Source organism: Thamnophis sirtalis, unplaced genomic scaffold, assembly GCF_051295495.1.
Source record: "Thamnophis sirtalis isolate CommonGarterSnake01/CBP01778 unplaced genomic scaffold, rThaSir2_p1.2 scaffold_1, whole genome shotgun sequence".
In the NCBI taxonomy this organism is placed as follows: Eukaryota; Metazoa; Chordata; class Lepidosauria; order Squamata; family Natricidae; genus Thamnophis; species Thamnophis sirtalis.
In genome coordinates, this window is record NW_028261381.1 from 124,398,328 (window position 1) to 124,421,005 (window position 22,678).

Genomic DNA, 22,678 nt, shown 5'->3' on the forward strand with positions numbered 1-22,678 from the left:
GTTCCTCCTGCCAATAGTGCTCAAATCAGATTTGTTCAATCCAATACTGAGCTTATTAGAGGACAGCTCTGTGTTCAGAATTCTTTGGCCAAAAAAGTACTTGAAAATGATGAAGCATGCCTTAGACAAGGGTACAATGATTAGCCATTTTCTCCACATAAAAAAAACAGCACGGAGTCACTACAGACCACAAAATCACCTGCTGTTAGCACACAGCTGCTACAAAAAGGTTCTGTATTTATCTAGTCCTTAATACCTTTAAGGAAGCCTAAAGGGAACAGCTTAATATTGGAGGAGAATGATCCTACACAGAATATTTAGCCTCAGTATGAAAGCCTATGTCTCCCAAATTTCTTTTCACTAGTACCATTTAATATTTCATACAAGAAAAAAAATCTAAATTAAAATTATTTGAATTATTAATTCAAGGTATTTAATTTTTAGATAAAAAATAAAGTTTGAAAAAAATAAGTTCATAAGCATGAAGCAAATTTTAAGAATTACAAAATAGTGCATACTAAGTTAAACATTTTGTAATTGCTTGCTTGCTAAATAACATATGTAAATATTTGTTATCAATAAAAATTAAAAAAGTTTTACTTGTTTACTGGGGTAGAGAAAAATCTGTTATGAAGTTGATGTATGTTGTAAAGACGTACTTATTATACCAAAAGGAGTTGTAATTACTCAAAATTATATTAATCTATTCAATGCTTACTGACATTACCTATAATCTATAACTGAACTATTAGAGTGTAATTAAAGAATTAATACTCGAGACTGATACTTCAATATTAGAAAATCTATGATACATGATCAGAAAAGGAAGTCAATTAAACCAAACAAACCTTCTGTGACTGGCTGGAGTTTGGAAGACCGTTCTGAATCAGGTGAATGGAGTGGTTCTGGTTCTTTTAAATTTTCCAAATGCATAAAAGGATCATAATCCAAAGATGCTAAATCAGACAGGCTCATTGGAAAATACTTCACGTTACTAAAGCACTGAGATCCATAGACACATCCATGAAGAACCTTAAAAAAAACAAAATATACTAAAATCTAGGTATATAAGTATGAAAGACTAAAGTGAAACCAGGATTGCTTCTCAGAAGATTGACATAAAATCCACCCAGGATACACAGACTTCTTAAATATGTGATATAACTACATTTATACAAAAGAGTACATAATTTTATTTGTCAAAGGAAAAGATGATGAAAATCATTTCATACTATTCTGATTTGTAACTGTTCTCATGATATGTGATTATTATTTAAGGTAGTATCCATTATTGTATTCATATCCTGCTTTTCCTTTCATGCAGTACATTTGTTCCTGTAATTGAGCTACATTGGTCTAAGAGAGAAAGGGAAAGATATTCTGAGTTAATCAAGTGAAGTTAGTATGTCAATGAATGGCTTCAACTGGATCCCTTTTTTCAGTCCAAACTGACTGTCACATTCCTATCCAAGAGTAGCCTTCTAAAATAAACTGCTACTGAATATGGCTGGGTACTGACAAACCTTGTTACTGGTAATTTAGAATACTGTTTTGATTTTTTAAGGATTTTTTAGGTTTGGAAAATCGCTATTAAAAAAATAAATCCTCAATGCTTTTACCTAGATTTGAGATTTTATCTGAGACTGATGTTTGAGTCTGCCTCCCCACAGAGGTATAAATGAAAACACCCCTTTAACTGTGGTACACTAACCAGATAGGATGGGCATGTTCCTAATGCCTTCCCCCAAATAATGCCCTCTGATGGGAGCACACCTTTATTATTACATATCCTGCTGTATGGAATACTCCACACACAAATACACCTGAAGTTCATTAGGTCTCTACCATCCGAGCCTTTTATAAGGTACTGAAGTACTGCTTTTCCATGAAGCATTAAGATAAGATTCAATAACTGCAGATTAGAAGACTGGCTTGGCATCAGGTTTTTGTTGTTTGTAATTTTTTTTTACTGTGCTTAGTTTTATAGTTTTAATATGGCTTTATATGCTGTTTTAACTTTTGATTGGGAGCCACACCGAGTTGGTTAGAAGATGGGCGGCTATATAAATGTTTTAAATGAATAAAAAGGTTTATAATGGCCATCTTCTGCTTGGGTCCATGCAAAGGCCTTTCTGGTTTCTAAAATGTTTTCAATCTGTCCTAATATTTAATATTGTTTTATTCTGTTAGCATTAGTTCTTTGTTTTTATTTATAACACCTGTAAGGGTTCAAAATAATTTATTTTATTCTATTTTAACTATTTTTGAACTTTTAATATATTATTTCTATTCAATGAATAGTCCAAAGTACACTGTGATTAGGAGTGTCCATCTATTGTCAGATTTTGTCTTGTCAGGGAATAGAGAAGTTTCTCCAATTATTTCTGCTGGTTACTCTTCCCAACAGGCATAGCTGTGAAATCCGGATGGTTCTGCTCATGATATGTTTTGTACGAATTAGGTATTTTGCCTTTTTTCTTTCATTCGACATATTCTCTGACATACACCAGTAAACAAGCTTCATTTGGATTTGTTAGCTGTATCTGCTAGCAGAGCCATCAGTGGAAGTGAAAGGAACAGAGTGCAACATACTTCTCATTCACTGAGAAGTACTGTATGTTACACTTCTCAAACTTGTTCAGGGTTTTTACAATTCTGAAAAAAATACACATGAAAATAACTTCTATTTTTGTTCAGTATAACTTCTTTTCTTATTCGCAAAAAGAAAAAGTTAAAAAAATTCAAAGAGAAAATTTTTCTAAGACCAAACTAAAAGTAAAAGGAGTAGCAAATACCTTATATATGTAATTAAGAACAGATTTTTCAGTTTTATCATTTTCAAATGCTGCAGGATTAATAGGCTGTAATAATGTCCGTAGTGGCAATGCCATTGTCCAGTCCAACAAACAAAGAAGTAGAGATACCACCAGCTGTAATAGAAATATTTCTAAATTATAGATAACCATGAAGTATAATTTATTTGCTTTGCTTTTCCATGCTTCCCTTTTAACTGTAGCTTCAGCAGGAATCCATATATCTCAGTATGTGTTATGCCGTTTGATAATAGAAATACATAAACAAATATGTAAATCTTGATCCTACTAAAAGAGAATGTCTTTAGTTTCAGTAGGAGAGTTGAACCCAACAGAACTTCAAAGAAACATAATTTTAGATGGACTATATTTGTAACCAACGTATAGCAGAATGATTAAGCAAAGTGTTTTTATTTTTGTACATAAACATATAAAAAAGCAAAGTAGACATGTAATCATTTATGGTTCATGTTCTCAGCAATCACTGGAATTCTAATGTCAACTTTTAATTTTTTTACTATTATGAATAAAAAACATTAAAGAACGTTAGCATTCTAAGAAAGCAAACATGGGAAACCCTAAAACTATGAGCCATTTCTGAACCATTTCACCATTTTTCGTGGTTCATTGAGGCAATTGTCTGATATGTTATTTCATCCAATATGCTGCGCTTGAAATTCCCATTGAGCTGGATTCCTGGAGTCACGTTCAAACAGTAATAGCAGTGCCTACACACAACTTTTCTTTCTCACTGCCTTAAGCTGCTTGAGGTAGAGTATAAATCTAACATATAAATAATAAATATTTGGGAAATCACCCCAACTTATAGAAGACGATGCACACCTATTCCATGGATAGAAACAGACTTTCTTTTGAAGACTGCAAGCTTTGGATCCAGATAACTGTGCTACTTTTGTATGAAACTAAAACATTATTTGTTTCACATTAAAGACCCTTGCTGGATGTTACTCATTGACAATCGAACCTGCTGTAAAATAACTTTGTAGTCAGTGGAAGATAAACTAGCAGGAAAATACAATAAAATAAAGGCTGTCTTTTTTTTTTTAGAATGTGTTGGATAGAAATTGGGAAGCACAATTTTGTACGTCTAGCTAGAAGAGGTTACAATTTCTTCCTTTTAAGGAAACCCTTTCTATTCATTCATTTGTACTGATTGTAGTTCAGTTGTTTTATCTCTTCTTTTACTGTGTGTGTTCATAACAAACTTGTAACTGCTAAAATGCATAGAAATGGAAGAATAACATTTAACACAGTGATGTAACTTGTATCTTGAATCTCGGGTCACTTGGTTTCTTAGATATATTTTTCTCTTCTTTTCAAATGGGGTGAATTGTTGGATCTTACAGTGATCAGAAAGGGAAGCCCAACTACTGTGAGCGGAAAGGAAAGGGCTAGACGATAGCAGTGTTCTCAGGGTAAACTGGTGTAACAATTTATAGCACTTGTTGTTACACAGCATGACCAAAGGCTGTGTCTATGTTGCACATATCTATTTTATAATATTTCACAAAGGTCAATGACTCTGCAGCCTTATACACTTTTATTAACAATATTCCAGTTAATAATACTGTTCACATGGTGACTCCAAATTTACAGAGTGTGTTCTGAAGTCAGAAGGAGGCTTTGTATTACTATATTTTGTAATCATCAGCTGATTGTAAATGATGAAACTCGACTCTGCTGATTTCTTTTTTTAGTAAAAAATAAATAAATAATTGATATTCTGCTCTTCTGATGTACATTTGAGCTTGAGTGACTTTGGGCCATTCCTTGTCTTTTAGCCCAACCTACCTCACACAGTTCTAGTTTCAGAAAGAATAGCATGCAGGAACATTATTGAGGTATACTGCCTTGAGCTGACCAAATAAAAAAAATAATGGCAGGATTAAAATCTGTAAATAAGTAAGTGAAATGGAATTGATGGTGGTGAGAGCAGGAATGTGTCAATGAGGAAGCAACACAAATGAGGGGGGAACCTAAGCTCCCTATCCATCCAGGAACAATGGAGCCGAAGCCTACGTATGCAATTTGCACATACACTTCATGCTTTCATTTATAACCCGAACTATCTGTACCTCTTCAATTTTGCATTATCATAAACATACATTGCAATACAGTAACATAAAATAAATCTGCTTACCCTTTTATCTTGCTCATAAGAAGAAGCTTCTGTACTGGGCAAGAGATGAGTGATAGTAGCTATCAATATCTATGGATAATAAGACATATTTTAAAAAAGAAATTAGACTACCAATGACCTGTTGGATTATCCTTTCAGAAATATTTCTTTGCCAGATTCCTCAATGCCTTCAACAATGACAAACCTCTAGTGTACTATCTTCAGTAGAACAGCTGGGATACATTGAGGGATGTTTTGAAAACAGCAAATGTTGAACTGTATAGCAGTCAAACACCAGCAGAGGAAATGTTTCATGACATATTGTCTTAACTATTTTTTGATGATGTTTATGTCATGAAGTGTTTTATAACATTTGCCAAATTTCATTTCCATTGGAATCATGGATCCCAGATTTTGGACACATTCTGTAAGTTAGCTTGGTTGAGGTACAGATAATCCTCAACTTAGGACCAAAATTGAGCCCAAAATTTTTGTTGCTGACAAATTGGTTGAGTTTTGCCACATTTTACAATCTTTCTTGCCACAGTTGTTAAATGAATCACCGTACTTGTTAAGTTACCAATACAGTTGTTAAGTGAATCTAGCTTCCCATTAATTTTGCTTGTCAGAAGGTCACAAAAAGAGATCACATCACCTTAGGACACTGCAACTGTCATAAATATGAGTCAGTTTCCAAACAGCTGAATTTTGATCATCTGACCAAAATTGGGTGGTGCAATGGTCATCAGGGTGAAAAATGGTCACAAGTCACTTTTTTCAGTGTAGTTGTAACTTCAAACAGTCACTAAATGAACTGTTATAAGTTGAAGACTATCTGTACCTTGGTTCAAAAATTGTTGCCTATGATGCACCATTTTGCTTAAAGGAAAGTTTTAATAATATATAGGTCTATCTTTCTAAGCTTAACATTTTTTTGAACAAGAAAAATGATGTTGTTTTTATTTTTGCATATTGTATGCGCAATTGCCTTTATCCGGTGAATAAAATTTGTGTTGTAGCTTTTGTAGTGTTTAAGACACATAGATTCTTGTTTGTAAATTAATTCTTGTATATTTAATTTTTCTATGCGGTTTTAATTTAGCATTGTTAATACAAAACAGCTATTTCATTCTCTTCTATATAATCATTATGATCTTACTTAGCAACTATTTAAACCTCTTCAAAGTCTTAGGTTATTGTTTGGAAGCTGATTATGAAACTGAATAATATCAAAATATCAGTATTCAAGAATTACTGCTATCAGTTCTGTAAAAATTGATATTAATCACATTTACTTAGAAGTCAGTTACCTTGATTCAGTGTGAGTCAATGTAATGTATTTTAAAATATTTGCTGTGTACTGGTGTGTAAAAAGCTTTTACTGTCACGGCAAAACATTGAGATTACATTGAACGATATTAAAATATTATTCATATACTTCATATTAAACATTAAAATGTTATTCCTATTTTTCATTACTTCAGATCATTTTTTTGTTTTATTTACAATTGTGACACTGCCTTTTGCTTCTCTAATGGAAGAGATTGAACCTCTGAGATATCTTACTGTAAATGACCACAACTAATTGGTTGATTTTAAATGAACCTTGGACACACACACACATACATGAAAAATATTTTTAGTCCCTGTTTTCATTCTTCCTCATAGTATCTATATTTGAACTGGACTTCTTGACCAATATGTGTATTGGTAATGAACAATTCTGATGAAAATATACAATATTCTATAAGCTGTAAATTTCAATATTACACTGGCACATGTACCATGCGGCACTCTGAAAATATTTTACTAAATATTATATGAAAATCCATCTTCAAATATATATTTTGCTTTTACTTACTTGAATTATTTTTAATGGTGAATCAGACTGGTACAATTGTAGCCTGTGTACATAATGAACCAGCATATTAAGCATATTACAAGCCACATGTGCAACTGTTTTATTTGGAAACTATAAAAAAACACAAAAAGAACATTACTGAATGCAATATAGTAATGTAATAGAGTAACATTTTTTATTTATTTTTACCCCACCTTCATTAATTTTATAAACAATTCAAGGTGGTGAACATACCTAATACTCATCCTTCCTCCTTTTCCCACTGTAACAATAATTCTGTGAGGTGGGTGGGAGGGGTTGACAGGGAATGACTGGCCTAAAATCACCCAGACAGCTTTCATGCTTAAGGCAGCTTTCATGGCCTTCTAGTTTCTAGCCTAGCACTATAATCACTAGACAAAGATAGTTCATTTCATTACTATTTTATGTTGAGAGGAAAATATACATTCAAAGTAAAAAAAAGTGGTCAGGTAAAAATCAAACTTATTCTCCAATTCTTGAATAGCTTTAAACCAGAAATTAATTATGTCTATGAATCTAAGATAGGTATACAAATCCAAAGAATACAAATAATACACTGTAAACAAACTCTAAAACACCTGAGATTTATGCAGATTGAGAAAAGGTTTATTTCTTAAGAGAAAAGTTCCATACCCGACATATAGAAGAAAAAAATTCAACTAATGAAAACATTTAAATAAAACAGAACAGAACTAAGTAGAATGAGCTATGGTGGGACAGTATTAGAATGCAGTATTGCATGCTAATTCTGCTGACTGCCGGCAGTTAGATTCTCACTGGCTCAAGGTTGACACAGCTTTCCATCCTTCTGAGGTCAGTAAAATGAGGACACAGATTGTTTGGGGTAATATTCTGAGTCTGTAAACCATTTATAGAGGGTTGTACAGCACTATGAAGTGGTATATAAGTCTAAGTGCTATTGGAATAGAATGGAATAGAATAGAACAGAATAGAACAGATTAGGAATTCTTTAGTGACCAAGTGTGATTGGCTACACAAGGAATTTGTCTCTGGTATATAAGTTCTCAGTGCACATACAAATGTAAATAAATAATAAATGACAAAATATCTAAAATAAATGTTACTATAATGAGCAATAACAAATGTAAATATATATAAAAGATCACAGTGGTTTTTACATTACCATAATTACAATGGGAATACATTAATTTGGATTACTGTAATTCATTCTACTGATGGTTTTCATTTAAGACTCTTTGTAAACTCCAACTGGAGCAAAATGCAATGGTCCATTCTGCTGTTGGTGACACTTACTTCAATATTATAACACCAATGCTTTGAGATTCAAGAATTAGTTAAGAGGATATTGAAACTGATTAAAAAACAAGAAGTAAAATGTAAACCTATATGAACAATTGTTACATTGGGGAGACATGCAAAATTGGGCCCTTCAGGGATCCATTTTGGAACCAGTGATTTGTACATACATGATCTGATTGTTCATCAAACTGTTCAGGACAATAAAATCAATAAGGGATAAAAAAAATTCCACAAAGATGTCTGCAAATTAAGGGAATAAAAAATGGGAAAGGTATTTAAATGTAAATAAATGAAAATATGGAATTTGACAAAACAAACAAGCAAAACCTTAAATTTTGCCTTTACATTAATAAATCTAAGCTGGCAGTGATAGACCTGGGAAGGGATCTATAAGTCATAGTGGATATCTCAATGGAAATGTCAACTCATTTTGCAGCTGCTATTAAAAAAGTTAATTCAGTGCTTGAAATAATTGGAGATAGAATTATAAACGTTATGAAAAAATAATAATATCCTTATACATGGTACCACATCACTGGGTATAGTGTGTAACACTGAATCCTAAGTAAGTTTATTCAGAGCTAGAAAGAGTGAAAAGGTTACAAAAATAATAGGATGCTGGAGTAGTTTCCCCTATAAAGAAATACTATAGCAGCTAAGGTTATTTAGCTTGGAATAAAAGCAGGTGAAGGTGCAAAGCCATATAAAATCATGCCTAGTATAAATAAAGTGAAGAGAGAATATACTTTCTTTTTTCATCCATAATACTAAAACCTGAGGTCATCCACTGAAATTAAACACAGGAAGATTTAGGCCCAATGGACAGAAATAGTTTTTTACAAGGCATACCGTTAAACTGTGAAATTTAATTAAAGTAACAGCAATCAATTCATATTACTTAAAAGTGTGGCTGTAATCTTCTAAATCACTGATATAAGTGTTGGTTGCTGGAAACTACCTCCAGTTTCAGGCTGGAGCTTCTCAAACGCAACTAGTTCAATATTTTTCACATACAATATCTAAGGTTGGACCCAAGAAGGCTCATTCTGTGTTCTGAGAGTAACTGGATATTCTAAATTGAACTTCTGATTCGTAATATGGAAAAATTTGGGGCTTTCTAAATCCAGCTGTTGCTTGGTATAGGAATTTTTGAGTCAATACAATTTAGATGAACTTTCAGCTTCTGCTTAAAGCAGAGCTCCCCAACCTTTCTGGGGGGGGGGGGGGGGGGAGGCAAGCGCCTTTATGCACACATGCCCGGGTGCCAAGAAGGCCTCAAATGCACACGTGATGCTTGCAACAATGGTAGTTCCTTCGTGGCGCTCACAACAATTGTGTCCATGCAGCACTCATGACGACTGTAGCACTCGTGTTGCGCTCATAGTGACACAAGGGCCCATGCAGTGCTCGTGGCAACACTACTGTGAGTGGGGAGTGTGCATGCACACAAACGTGTACGCACTGGTCAGCCAGTCATGTGGCCCGGTGGCCAACAGGTTGGGGACCCCTGGCTTAAAGACTTCCAAGGGATCCTTTCCTTCAAATAGTAGTTTAAACTCATCTTTTCATTGTATCAAATATTGTATATATTTATCCTAATAGATCAAGACAAGTTTGCTAACTGCATATGATGTAACACTAACATAGCAGCAATTATTTATAAAATGCATACATGTAATTCAATCATAAAAAAGACCCTTATTTTTCCTGGAACCTGTTTTGAAAATCCAATCATAAATTTAAGAATTTGCCTTTTTGGTTTTGCATATCTTCGCTTTAATTTTGGACGGAGTCAATTTTACATTTAAAACAACAACAACATAGGTTTTTTTTGGTGGTTTGAGTTTTTGGCTCATGGCAATTGCCAGGAGTTTTCTTGGCAAGAGTTTTTAGAAGTGGTTTGCCACTGCCTCCTTCCTAGGACTGAGAGAGAATATCTGGTCCAAAGTCATCCAGATGGGTTTGTGCCCATGGTGGCATTAGAAATCGCAGTCACCTGGTTTCTAGCCTGATGCCTTAACCACTATAACAAACTGGCTCTCATATACTTTTCTATTACTATTTTCTATACTGTAACTCAAATTGCAGTTCTCTATGGAGATTCTCAATCATCCAGATCATGGTTGTCTCGAAGGTGCTTTTTTCAAACTGGTGAGGAATGGAAGGATTTAAATAAATAAATAAATCCTTCCATTCCCCATCAGACCATTAGAACTGAAGAAACTTCATGGATGAGAAGCAAAATCTTTTCAAATGAAAAAAACAAGGAAGTCAATTTGCCTTTTGAAAAAAAGCACATTTGGGTTAAATTGCAGTTAAGAGTGATCATGTGGCCTGTATGTTTTCTCAAGTATCAAATTTCAGCAGAGTGCACCTATTTTTAAAGAATTGTTTGAATGATACTTTCTGCAGCATAGTAAGGCTTTCTACCCACTTAAAAGACATGTTATTTTGGAGCAGTGTGCATCACAGCTGCTAACTGCAGCAGTTGATAGGAGTGGCTAGGATTCCAGTTTTTCAATATGGTTGAATCAGAAAAGTTGTGACTTCACGCTGTCTAGAAGAAATAAATGCTCCCTGTATTTCGACACAACAGCTTGGTTGGAGTTCAGAAAGTGTTGTTCATCTGTTATAAGCCTGCAATTTGCTTTTGTCAACTGCCATTTCATTCTAATAGTGTACATACTGTCTGTAAACAAAACTGACAAGTTATAAAGCAAACTTATTCATATTTCTTCACTAGAAAATGAACCAACGTTCTTTTAATAATATATATTCCAAATAAATGCCCAATAATGGTTTACCACAAACTACTGTTGAGCTTTACATTCAGTTTCCAAACTGTACAGAGAGGATATATCTCAATTATTTTCTCTCACTGTATATACTGCTTTAAAATTATACTCTATTTTTAATTTAAAATTAAAAGTTAGGCATTGTTTAGACTAAATTGGGGATTTCAAACTCAAATAAATACAGAGTCACATAACCTAAAACACACTGATCAATGGGCTGCTTTGATCCATATGCAAAGATGCAAGTAACATTTGTTAATTTTTAATTAATAAAATAAATGAAATAATTAAATTAACATCTGAAAGGTGCTCTTTCAAAAGGTTCTCTTCAGAAGTGAAGAAGCTTCTTGGATGAGAAGCAAAATGTCTTCAAAGAAAAACAAATAAAGTCCAGTCACCTTTTGAAAAAGCACCTTTAGGGCAACCATGACCTGAATGACTGAGAATCTCCATAGACAATTAAATCAACACATTTTTATTTATGTCTAACTAAAATTTAAATTAAAATAGCATTATTGATGGTTGGTAAAAACAAACAGTTTGCCTGCTATAAAACAGTAAAATATTCTACTTCTGTGAATGCAATCTCTAATGGGCTGTTGTCGCAATTCTCGCCAATGTCTGCATTAGTGCCAACTAGCAGAGACAAATAACTCCCACCAGCAATGTTCCCTCTGTTAGGAATATAATCTAATGGTTGGGTTGGCAATATATAAACCATGTAACAATGCTATACCTGTTTCGTTAAATCATACTGTAAAATGTGATTGGTTGTTGTTTTCCTCAATAGGTCATAAGAAGGAGCCAGAATGACTTTTAGCTCTCTGTTTGTTAGATGCTGGGTTGATCTGATCTGAGTGTTTTGGAAGCTGGCTGTTAGAAAGTGCCGTGAGCTATTGTAAGTTTTGCAACTGCTAGCAAACTTTGAGTACCAGACTGTTTATATGATACTGGACTATGTTATTTGGATTATCCCTTAACTGAAAGACATTGATGACTGGCTGTCTTATCTGTGTATGACTTGGACTGTTTGATGGACTCTACCTCTATTTCCACGAAAGTAAAAGCCTATTTAAACTGCAGTGTCTCTGTATGCTGGTTTGTGTGTTCTCCAACACAATTCTCACAACGCTTCTCTGAATGTACTCGCTCTCCCAACGGGGAGCTTTCCTAACACTGGCTATGGGCCCAGGTTATACCAGACATAGCTAAAGTGAGAGTTGGTGTTGATACGCAATACCGCATACAGACAGCTGTTTATTTAGTGATGGTACTATTTTGGAAAAGATGGCGAGCGACCCATCAACAAGCCTATCGATGATAACCCGGTTGGATGGAACAAACTATGTTTCCTGGTCTATGAAATGCAGTCTACTCCTGCGTAGGGAAGGTTTTTGGGATGCTGTACAGAATCCACCGGATGTAACTGCTTGGAATCCAGATGATGATGATGATGCCAAGAAGATAGCAGGTTTTCAGCGATGCAACGAACGGGCGTTGTGTATTATTGGTCTAACACTGAATGACCAACAGATCGTTCATATTCGTGGGGAAGATTCTGCTGCAAGATGTTGGGAGAATTTGAAGAGGATTTATGTACGTGACACTGTAGGTGCACACATACATCTTACACGCAAACTGTTTAGGGCACGTCTTCTGAAAGGTGGAGATATGTTAGCTCATTTAACCTTTATGAAAGGGGTTTTCCAGGAGCTACATGAAAAACAACTAATTTTTTCTGCGCTACATCAAGTTTATATCATACTCTCCTCACTGGATGAGAGTTATGATGTTTTTGTATCTTCTCTTGAAGTCCTAACCCGAAATGAACTAACACTGACTGACATTACTGCACGACTGTTGGAAGAGTCAAGAAGAAGGATGGAAAGGGAACAACTGAGAGAGAAACCACCACAACATAAGGAGTCACCTTCTATTGCCTATACTGTCGAAAATATTATTCTTGTGGGGCTAAGGGACATATAGCTAGGTTCTGTAAAAGGGCAAAGCAACAGAATACCGGAGGAATGCTACTGTAGAAAAAATGCTAATGTCAACTTAGCTATGTCTACTTTGGCTATGTCTAGCAATGCACCAGTAAACCATGATTTGTGGGTTGTTGATAGTGGAACATCACAGTGCATTGCTAGAGATAGAAAAAGGGTTGTAAAAATTACCACGAGCAAGGAACATGTATTTTTGGAAAATGGATGGAAGGTGAGGGCATCTGGTGAAGGTAATGCATGTTGTTCATTCCTAAATGAGCAGTTACCAATGTTATATGTACCTAACCTGAAATTCAACTTACTATCAGTTAGGGCTCTGGTTAACATTGGCTGTGTGGTAACCTTTAGGGGAGATATCTGTATCATTGAAAAGGAGGATAACAGGGTTACTGCTACTTTAAAAAACAGTTTGTATGTTATACCGGATGGCCAGATGGCTAACAAAGCTTATCATAATGTTAAACCCCATGACAAATGCATACATTTACTACATAGACACATGGGGCAGATTAATTTCAAGATGCTGCAACAAACTGTTAAGTTGGCAGAAGGAGTAAAATTAAAACCATGCGGAAAATATTTAAACTGCAATGTTTGCAATCAGGAGAAAAGCAAAGTTACTCCAGCAAACAGACTGAATGGTTTTAAAACAAAGGAACCTCTGGAAGTTGTTTTCGCTGATTTAATAGGAACTTTAAAACCCAGTTTGGGAGGTGCCTGTTATGTTTTGAGTATCATGGATCATTATTCACGATACGGTTTCTGTTACTTAATGAAAAACAAAACAGAAACGTTTCAGAATTCCTTTAATTGCTGAGGTTTGGGGAAAGAAAGATGAAAGCCAAGGTTATTACTGTAGTTACTGATAATGGGATGGAGTTTACCAATTATAAATTCCAAACAATGTTAAAAACAGCTGGAATCAAGCACAAACATTCTGCTCCTTATAGGCCACAACATAACTCGTTTGTAGAATGAAGGGGGCAAACATTAGAGGCCATGGCTCGAACTATGATAGCTGATTCAGGTTTGCCGGAAACACTGTGGGGTGAAGCTATGATGTGTAGTAACCATGTTTTAAATAATGTGGTGAATACAACAACCGGTGAATTGCCATTCACTAGGTGGCATGGCAGAAAACCAGATCTGAGTTACGTACATACATTCGGCGTCCCAGCATGGGTGCATATACCATCACAAGTGAGACTGAAAGGGCAACATAGAGCTCAACAGTTATTTTTTGTAGGATACGAGGCTAACCATAGATCATTTAGGTTTTGGGAGAAGGGCACAGCTAAGATTTACTAGTGCTTAGCACTAGTGCTAAGTTTAACTTCCCTTAATTTGCAGCATACCATCCATGCATAGGAGAAGGCAACAGAATAGACAGGCTCTGACAGCAAAGTATTAAGTTTGTGAGAAGTTGTAAGCTGTATGAAAGAGCTTTAATAGGCTACAAATTTGAAATATATGCCTAAAATAGATTAAAAACTGCCCACACAAGAATAAAATTAGTTAAAATAATTACATAAATGGCTTGTCATGTTCTAATGATTACATACTTACTTTCAATGAAGCACAGATTACATTCAGAGCTTCCTTGATCTGAGGATGATGGGTTTCATGTACTAGTTCTTCACAAATCCAAATGCCAAGGCTACAAATAGCAACACACCTACAAAACAAGTTACAGACTTATATTAAACTAACTGTATCTGATAATATCAAGGAGTGAAAAACCGTGATATATTTCTTAGACAGATCTTATGCCGTGGTATGACTTCTAATCAAAGTAAAGATTTTTTGAACAAGAAAAGTTTCTGTCAACATGTTGGATGAAGGAAACTAATGTCATAAGTTCTCCCATTAACACTCCAAACTAGCATTTGTTCTGTTCCTATGGTTACACAAATCCTTTAAAATTGGGGAGGAGAAACTAGCTGTTTTGATTATGGAAATCTTCAATGGATTGCGTTTACTATTTGTAAAAGGCTAGTGTTGGCTACATTTTTTTAAAATTAAAATATTGTGGCAGAATATTTAGTGAAGCAAATGCCAACATATATTCACTATATATTGGTTATTTTCTTCACTAAATATTCTGCTATAACTTTTAAAAGTATGTATTATTGCTATTAAAATGTTAAGAAATGTTAAAAACATATTTGATAATATATTATTTAAAAATTTAACCAAGTACCTGAATTAACCAATTTACAAAATGCTTTGGAGCATTCCTTGTTTATCCATACCTTGCAGGTCCCGATGGCTCCTCTTTTGCAGAGCTTAATATTGTTTTGATAACCAGCTCCTAAAGTAAGAACATTGAAGATAAATTCTCTCTAAACAGCTTAATGTAATATAAAAAAATTCAGCAATTTACAAATCTCAAAAATAGAAAATTGATTTATATTTTAAGTCTTTAAGTTGTATATGTATGCCAGTGGTGAGTTGCAGATGGTACGCCCCGGTACGGGTGTACTGGAGCCTGCCCAGAGCACCGGATACTGTTCCAGTACGGTGCTCCAGAGGGCCCACCCGAGCTCCTTACCGGTCTTTTAAGTCTTTGGCGTTTCCGCGCATGTCACGTACAGCGCCTGTGCGACGCTCCGCTGAGCAGCTGGAGTGTCACGGAGGCTCGCGGAGGCACTAAGACGCATGCACGTCCTGCGTGAGTGTGCATGCGTATGTGGACGCCGCTAGGGCCATTCCAACCGTACCGGTTGGAACGGGATCCAGAACCCACCATTGATGTATGTAGACAATTTGTGTCATGCAGTCAGATATACCTTCCACTTTCTATCCCAAGGGTGCTTTTCAAAAGGCAACTAGACTTTCTTATCTTTTTCCCTTGAAAATGTTTCGCTTCTCATCCAAGAAGCTTTTAAAGTTCTGACTGAATGGTGAAGGGAAGGATTTATATTTCTTGCAATCATCTGGTCATTAGCAGTCTGAAAGTCATTAGCTCTCTGAGGATCATTGAGGCTACTTTGGGGGTTTATCTGTATGCTCAGGATCACTTGAATCAGTGCAAATGGGTGTGGGATCTTCTTGTGATTGCTGAAAGAACTGTGTTGTAGACAGGAGGTATTATATCCCTCCCCCTCAGTTGAGAGAGGGCTGCTCAATTTTAAAATAGATGGCTTATTTGACCCCTCTTTCAAATCAATGGTCCTCTCTGTCCAGAATGGGGACTTTGCTGCCTTTAAAAGAATGACCTTTGTCTTCCAAATCCAGATGGACTGCTAAATCTTGTCTGATGGGTTTGTTCTCCTATGTTGTGCCATGCGTGTATGAAGTGGTTGTTTTGTTTTTCCAAAGTCCAGTTGCTTTTTGAAAAGCAGCATTGGGACAACCATTACCTGGATGATTGAGACTCTCCATACACACCTTCACTGTCTACTTGTTTCTTCATAATAACACCCCCCCCCCCGCTAATACCTTTCTTCTTTAAAACTAATTTTAAAATATTTTCTTTTAAAGTGTTCTGGAATGAGTTAAGCTTAATATTCTCTAGTAGTGAGAAAGAGGAAGAGAGTAAAGTCTTCAAATTCCTGCTTGCATGGAAAAAATTACCACAATAATTTTATTTTAGATCAATAAAAATAAAATTATGGTAAGCTGCTATCAATGAAGATGAACTTGAAAAAGCTATATTTCCAGGAGATAAAGTCTTAGATTTTCTGCCCATGGCTCCTTTCTTTATTCCAGTTCTAGGAAAATTAGAAAGCAGTATGTTTGGCTCTGCCCACCTAAACCCAGAATTAAAGGATATTAAAATCCTATTCCTGTCCTGAAACACATTGGATACCTGTGTGGTCATATAGATATACCGTATTTTTCGGAGTACAAGACGCACCGCAGTATAAGACACACTTTAGTTTTTGAGGAGGAAAATAGGAAAAAAAAATCTGCCTACCAGGTATTTATCTGGCTAGCATCCTTAGTCTGATCAGCTTCAGCACATAAGTTTGCTGGTTTTGAGCGTGCACACTTTTTGTCGCCTGGACTATGTATTCCAAGTGAGGCCATATTGATTAGCAATCACTTACAATCATTATTGAGGGCAAGTGAGAAGTCTATTTGAACCAAAAAGGAGTAAACTTTCCTATCTAAACTCTAACTGAGATCATTAACCAGCATGATCGATGCTATTTCTATTCTGGAAACTTGGAGCAGTAATACAAGCAAATATCTGCTCTACAGAAAAGTTGAAGGGCGTTCTTAAATGAGAAAATTCAAAGAAGATAACCACAACTTGCAAAAGAATGTGTTGCATTGGAGAGAAATAGATTTTCCATTCCTTGAGAAATTGTTTTTGAAGCAAACTCCATTTTGTTTTGTCTCTACTCTTCCAAGCCTCCCTTAGATGTACTGGTATCCAAAGGGATAAATATACCGCAGTAAAAATATTTGAAGCTTTTTTTCAGCCCTAATGAGATGCTAAGATCATTTCACTTGTTAGTGTCTCATTAGGGCTGAAAAAAAGCTTTGAAAAAGATATAAAAAAGCTTCGAAAAAGTATAAGACGCACTCAAATTTTCAACCTCTTTTAGGGGGAGGGGAGTGTGTCTTATAGTCTGAAAAATATGGTATGTAGGGGACATAGCAAAGAACAAAATAAGTTGATTCAATGTAATAAAACAGACTTTGACTTACCCTCCTATGTGGAGAGACCACTGAAATTGGTTTTTTTAGCTTGAAACAAAGATAGTTTTGGATAGATATATCCAATGTAAGGCGTACATAACCCATAGAGGAATTTATTTTTCTCCTATACAATATTAGAACTTAAGATCATCTACTGAAACTATGTGCAGGGAGGATGGGTAGAAGGAAGGAAGTACTTTTTATCTCAATGGATATTTTAAACTGTGAATTTTGCTGCCAGAGGTTCTGTCTGCTAAATTGGTAATGACAAGTAATATTAATGTTTTTTGAAGGGGCTGGATAGGTTTACAGAGAATTAGGCTATCTCATGCTAATTCTCTGAATCAAAAGAATGTGCTTTAAATACTGGTCACTGAGAAGTGACAATGGAAAGGGACTTCCCAATTCTGCTTTAACAACTGGCACCATATATCACAAAATGTTACACAAACAGCCTGTATCCCAGCAGCATTCTTCATATGCTGTTGTGTCATATTTAAGTAGCTACATGGCCACATAAATTAATTTATACTGCAGAAGATATAAAAATAACACTGTCAACCCTGAAGCCATTTTGGAGCGCCTTCAGGGCTGCCACAGCAAGGCTGGTTGGAGCTGTGGCAATGGGGGGGGGGAGTAGAGATACCTGGGGACTTTTAGCCAAAAAAAAATCTTTCTTCTGGGAACCAAGGAAGTTCTCACCAGTTGCTGGGGAGGCGTGAATTGAAACCAACTGGAGTTGGGACTGTGGCCTAGTTGGACCATGTGATGAACATGTGGACTGGTGCAAAGAATTTTGATTTTAATTTGGGACCTTCAGAGTCAGGTTTTCACCAGATGTGCCAATATAACGTGCCTAATAAATTTGGACTTTGAGGAACACCTTGGCCCTGGAGTTTTGATTGCATTGGGTCTGTTACTTGGAACCCTGACAAACACACAGATTTCAAAACCTACCTTTACTTCTGTAAACTGAGACACAACAATATCAGGAGTGTTTGGGTGCAATGCTGGTAATTCACAATATAAATTGGGTAAACACACCAGAGAGCCTAAGAGAACTTGTGCTTCTAGTCTTGGTGCCTGAGTAATAAATAACAATATGATATGTTAGTAACATTTGAGTTAGTATTTAATCACGAACAAAATTGAATAAGAGCATTTACTATTTATATAAATTTCATTATATTCGCTCCCCTTCTGCTTTGTTGTTTAATGTTCGTAGCTCTCCATTTACCATCTCTTGCACTGGATACCTTATACTAAATGCTCCCTGCTATCATTTTAGCAAACATTGTTTTGTAAAAAAAACTGTTTGCCAGTTTAAATTAAAAGGCAGCCTAACTTCAGCAACTTTATTGTGGAAGGCATAATCAGCTTTACATATAGAATATTTGATATTATAATAAAAGGATTCTGTAATTACTTTGTACATAATATACTGTTGCTGATAGTGTTACAAGCTTCCTGCTATGAAGAATTTAAACTAATAAACATTGCAACTTACCATAACTTTTATTGTTATAGAAAAATTAATATTAAATAGCAATACTTGAAAAAGAATAAACTTACATTGAGAAAAGATGATGCTGCTACTCTGCCAGCAGCTACAATGAAATCCATTATCAGCATGGTAGCACCAGGCAAACCAAGTGAAAAAAATTGTGGAGAACAGTGCTTTATGATTGTATTGACAATGTCCTTGGAGGAAAAGAAACACGAGATTCTGATTGTCTATCAAGGAAACTGTAGATAATGTGTTAAACATAAAATACAGGAAAGTATCAGAATGGAATGAATCTATTTTTTTTAAAAAAAGGTTTCACATTAATCATAGTTTAATATAAATAGTCCTCATTTAGTGACCACAATTGGGACTGATAACTTGGGTTTTTAAGCATAGGACAACTTAAGTACACTCACAAATCCAAGTGCTGCTGGTCTGATAACATAATGGTTATTCTTGGCTTGCAACCACAATTGGGACTGAATTTCTGGTTGTAAGTTATTATAGTCATAAGTAGAGACATTGTGGCCAGACCTGATTTCATAACATTTTTGTGGGGTTTGTTAAAAGAATCTACAATCATTAAGCAAAAGCACAGTCCTAAGTGTAAAACCATTCTTCTACACGAACTAAAAATGCTGGAAAACAGAAAAAAATATCTTAAAAGTATAGTTGGCACTGAGTGGTACAGAGTTTTACAGCCTTAACTAATATCTCCTTTGCTCACGCTTTTCAACCTATTCTGCTGTAAATGGTTTAGGATACCAAAAACTTGCTCTGCATTGATTTTAGTCACTAAGAGTTTGTTTACTTTTCCATCTCTTTAATAGATAAACTGCCAGTTAAAATTTAGACAAATCTGTGTTTGGTTCTCCAACAAGTAACAACATCTTGTCCTAGATAGAATTATGATGTCCCACTAAAATATTCTTTCAAAATATATAATTTGCTAAATAAGAAAAAAATAGGAGGCTCAAATTGGAATTTAAAAATTTTGTGCATGAAATCATTTTAATGAAGCTGAATATATTTTAAGAATAAGGCAACATTTTTCCAACCATGTATGGAAAACATAAATTTAGACCTTTACCTACAAATGATGTTTACTTAGTAATAGGGATGTAATATCATGTTATATAAAAGCACACTTTATTTTCAAAATAACTCTCTAAAACAAGATGAAGTCTGAATAATATTACAGGAATCAGTGTTTCATTTTTGCTAATGACCCGCAGATTTCTGGGAAGACATCTTATTGAGCAGTATGATAAATTCTGGCAATTATGTTGAAAATACTGCTTTACCAGAACTGTATAAAATGGTAATTAGATTGTTTAGCAAGAAATAGAAAGAGTATGTACAAGGTAAAAAACTTGTAACTAAATTATTTGTCAGTCAAATTCTGAGTAGATTGCCTAGAACACTTGTACAATTACAAAGCAGTTCTTTTAGACAAAAGTTGTTTATAGCTTTACTGTTTTACATTGTAGTTGCAACTCAAACAATTAAATATTATTTTGGGTTTTAAAAAACTCTTTAATATAGACAATGAAATATCAATAAGAATATTTCTCTCTGTCATCTAGTTCATTTATACATAAACTTCTTTTTCTAATATAGAAATCACATACACAATTCAAAATAGCACACCTAAAATAACTTCAACTTTTTGTCTGTAATTGGATGGCATGTACCAATATAATAGATTCCTCTTCTCATTTCTATTTTTCTGAAGACCTTTTCTTCAGAAAGTTGGAGACCTTTTCTGAAAATTGGGAGAGCACTGTGGAGTAGATTTGGAGCATGCAAACAGATGTATTGAGCAGGAAGAACAAGGGAAAATACTAATGTTCAAGTTTAAGTCCGTGTAATAGTGGAATCTTCAAAGAAATAAGTGGTATAATGAAATTTGGAGTATGGCAACAAATGATAAATTAACAACAGAAATTAAATTTAAAAAAGGGATGATTAAAGTAAACAATTATAATAAAATATGGGGGAGATTTTATAAAAACAGCGTTGGTGGAAGACAAAGGGAATAAACCTGCTCAAGAATATATTTTGTTTTGGAGGGGATAAGGGAACAATTGGAATATATTGTATATCTTTTAGTTGTTATAGAAGAAGAAATATAAGGAAAAAACTGCTCTCTGGGGTGTGTTTGCACTGTAATATTTGTAATTTCCCCCCTTTTTTGTATTTAGAGTTATATGTATTACTTGTATTAAGGTAAAGGTTCCCTCGCACATGTTTGCTAGTTATTCCCGACTCTAGGTCCGGTGCTTATCTCCGTTTCTAAGCCAAAGAGCCAGTGCTGTCCGAAGACATCTCCATGGTCATGTGGCCAGCATGACTAAATGCTGAACGTGCATGAAGCGCTGTATCTTCCCATCAAAGTGGTCCCTATTTTTCTACTTGCATTTTTTTCGAACACTAGATTGCCAGAAGCTGGGACAAGTAATGGGATCTCACCCCGTTAGGCGGTGCTAGGGATTTGAATCACTGAGCTGCCAATCTGGTAAAATTCATTTTTTTAAAACTACCGGTTCTGTGGGCGTGGCTTGGTGAGCGTGGCAGGGGAAGGATGCTGCAAAATCTCCATTCCCACCCCACTCTGGAGCCAGCCAGAGATGGTATTTGCCGATTCTTTGAACTATTCAAAATTTCTGCTATTGGTTTTCCAGAACCTGCTGAATTTCACCTCTGCTTCTGATCGATAAGCTCAGCGTCTTATCCACTGAGCCACCGCGTCGCATATTTGTATTATTTGTATTCAAATTTTAAAAAAAATATTATTAAAAAAGTCTGTGTAATAGTGGACAATGTCCTCAGCTTGTCCATTGTCAAGAAAACTAATCTAAACCATTTTTTTTCCAAAATGTGTTCTCAAACAAATCTAGGATTTTTAAAAACTTTTTTGGTGATTCCTGAATAATTTAGAAAATGACAAGGAGATATTCAAAAAAAGTTGTCCATTTTTTTTTCTGAGCTTCCCCTGAAACATAAACCTGCAAAAATGAGTTGGAAGAGAAGTAGAATATATTTTCAGCAGCAGAAGCTGAGTAATATTTGAACATTATGTAACCAACAAAAATACTTTTTATGGATGCTTTAATGACAGGGATGACTGCCTGTAAATCACATAAAAAAGGAAATTGGATTTTTTGTTAGGAAGGTAAGCTGAGGTAGAAACTCTTACCTGATCAACGTGAAGCAGTCCACAATGCATTATATTGTAAAAATGAGTTAAAAAGTCCTTGTTTGGAGAAACATCTTGTCTTCGTTTCATTGTATTACAAATGAGCTTATAAGCATGCAATTTGCCTTGTTTGTACTTGTCACTCAACATAGTTGCCTAATAGTAAAAAGGAAACTCAAAATATTAACAAAGGTCTATCACATAACTTAAAATAATAATAACAACAACAGCAGCAACAACAACAATAATAATCAAATTAAAATTATACCTTAAAAAGCCATGGAGTAAGAATTCTCAATGGAGGAATTAAGACTGGTGGAGATGGTGATATCATATTATCAATTGAAATTCCAAGATTATCTCTAATCTGAAAATATTACAAAGTGTAACAAACATTTATATGAG

At 34.9% G+C, this 22,678-nt stretch overlaps 1 protein-coding gene across 6 annotated transcripts in view; it reads right to left on the reverse strand.

Moving 5' to 3' along the window:
* RALGAPA1 (Ral GTPase activating protein catalytic subunit alpha 1) overlaps positions 1–22,678 on the reverse strand; it is a 130,786-nt gene that overhangs the window by 46,260 nt on the left and 61,848 nt on the right. For all 6 annotated transcript variants that reach the window (XM_014071096.2, XM_014071097.2, XM_014071098.2 and 3 more), the window contains 10 exons: positions 22,542–22,640; positions 22,274–22,429; positions 19,140–19,268; positions 18,525–18,650; positions 15,170–15,228; positions 14,484–14,592; positions 6,815–6,925; positions 4,975–5,043; positions 2,796–2,930; positions 849–1,032 (listed from right to left, as the gene is read on the reverse strand). In XM_014071096.2, the coding sequence (XP_013926571.2) occupies positions 849–1,032; positions 2,796–2,930; positions 4,975–5,043; positions 6,815–6,925; positions 14,484–14,592; positions 15,170–15,228; positions 18,525–18,650; positions 19,140–19,268; positions 22,274–22,429; positions 22,542–22,640 (1,177 nt within the window). The remainder of the gene's footprint in view (positions 1–848; positions 1,033–2,795; positions 2,931–4,974; positions 5,044–6,814; positions 6,926–14,483; positions 14,593–15,169; positions 15,229–18,524; positions 18,651–19,139; positions 19,269–22,273; positions 22,430–22,541; positions 22,641–22,678) is intronic.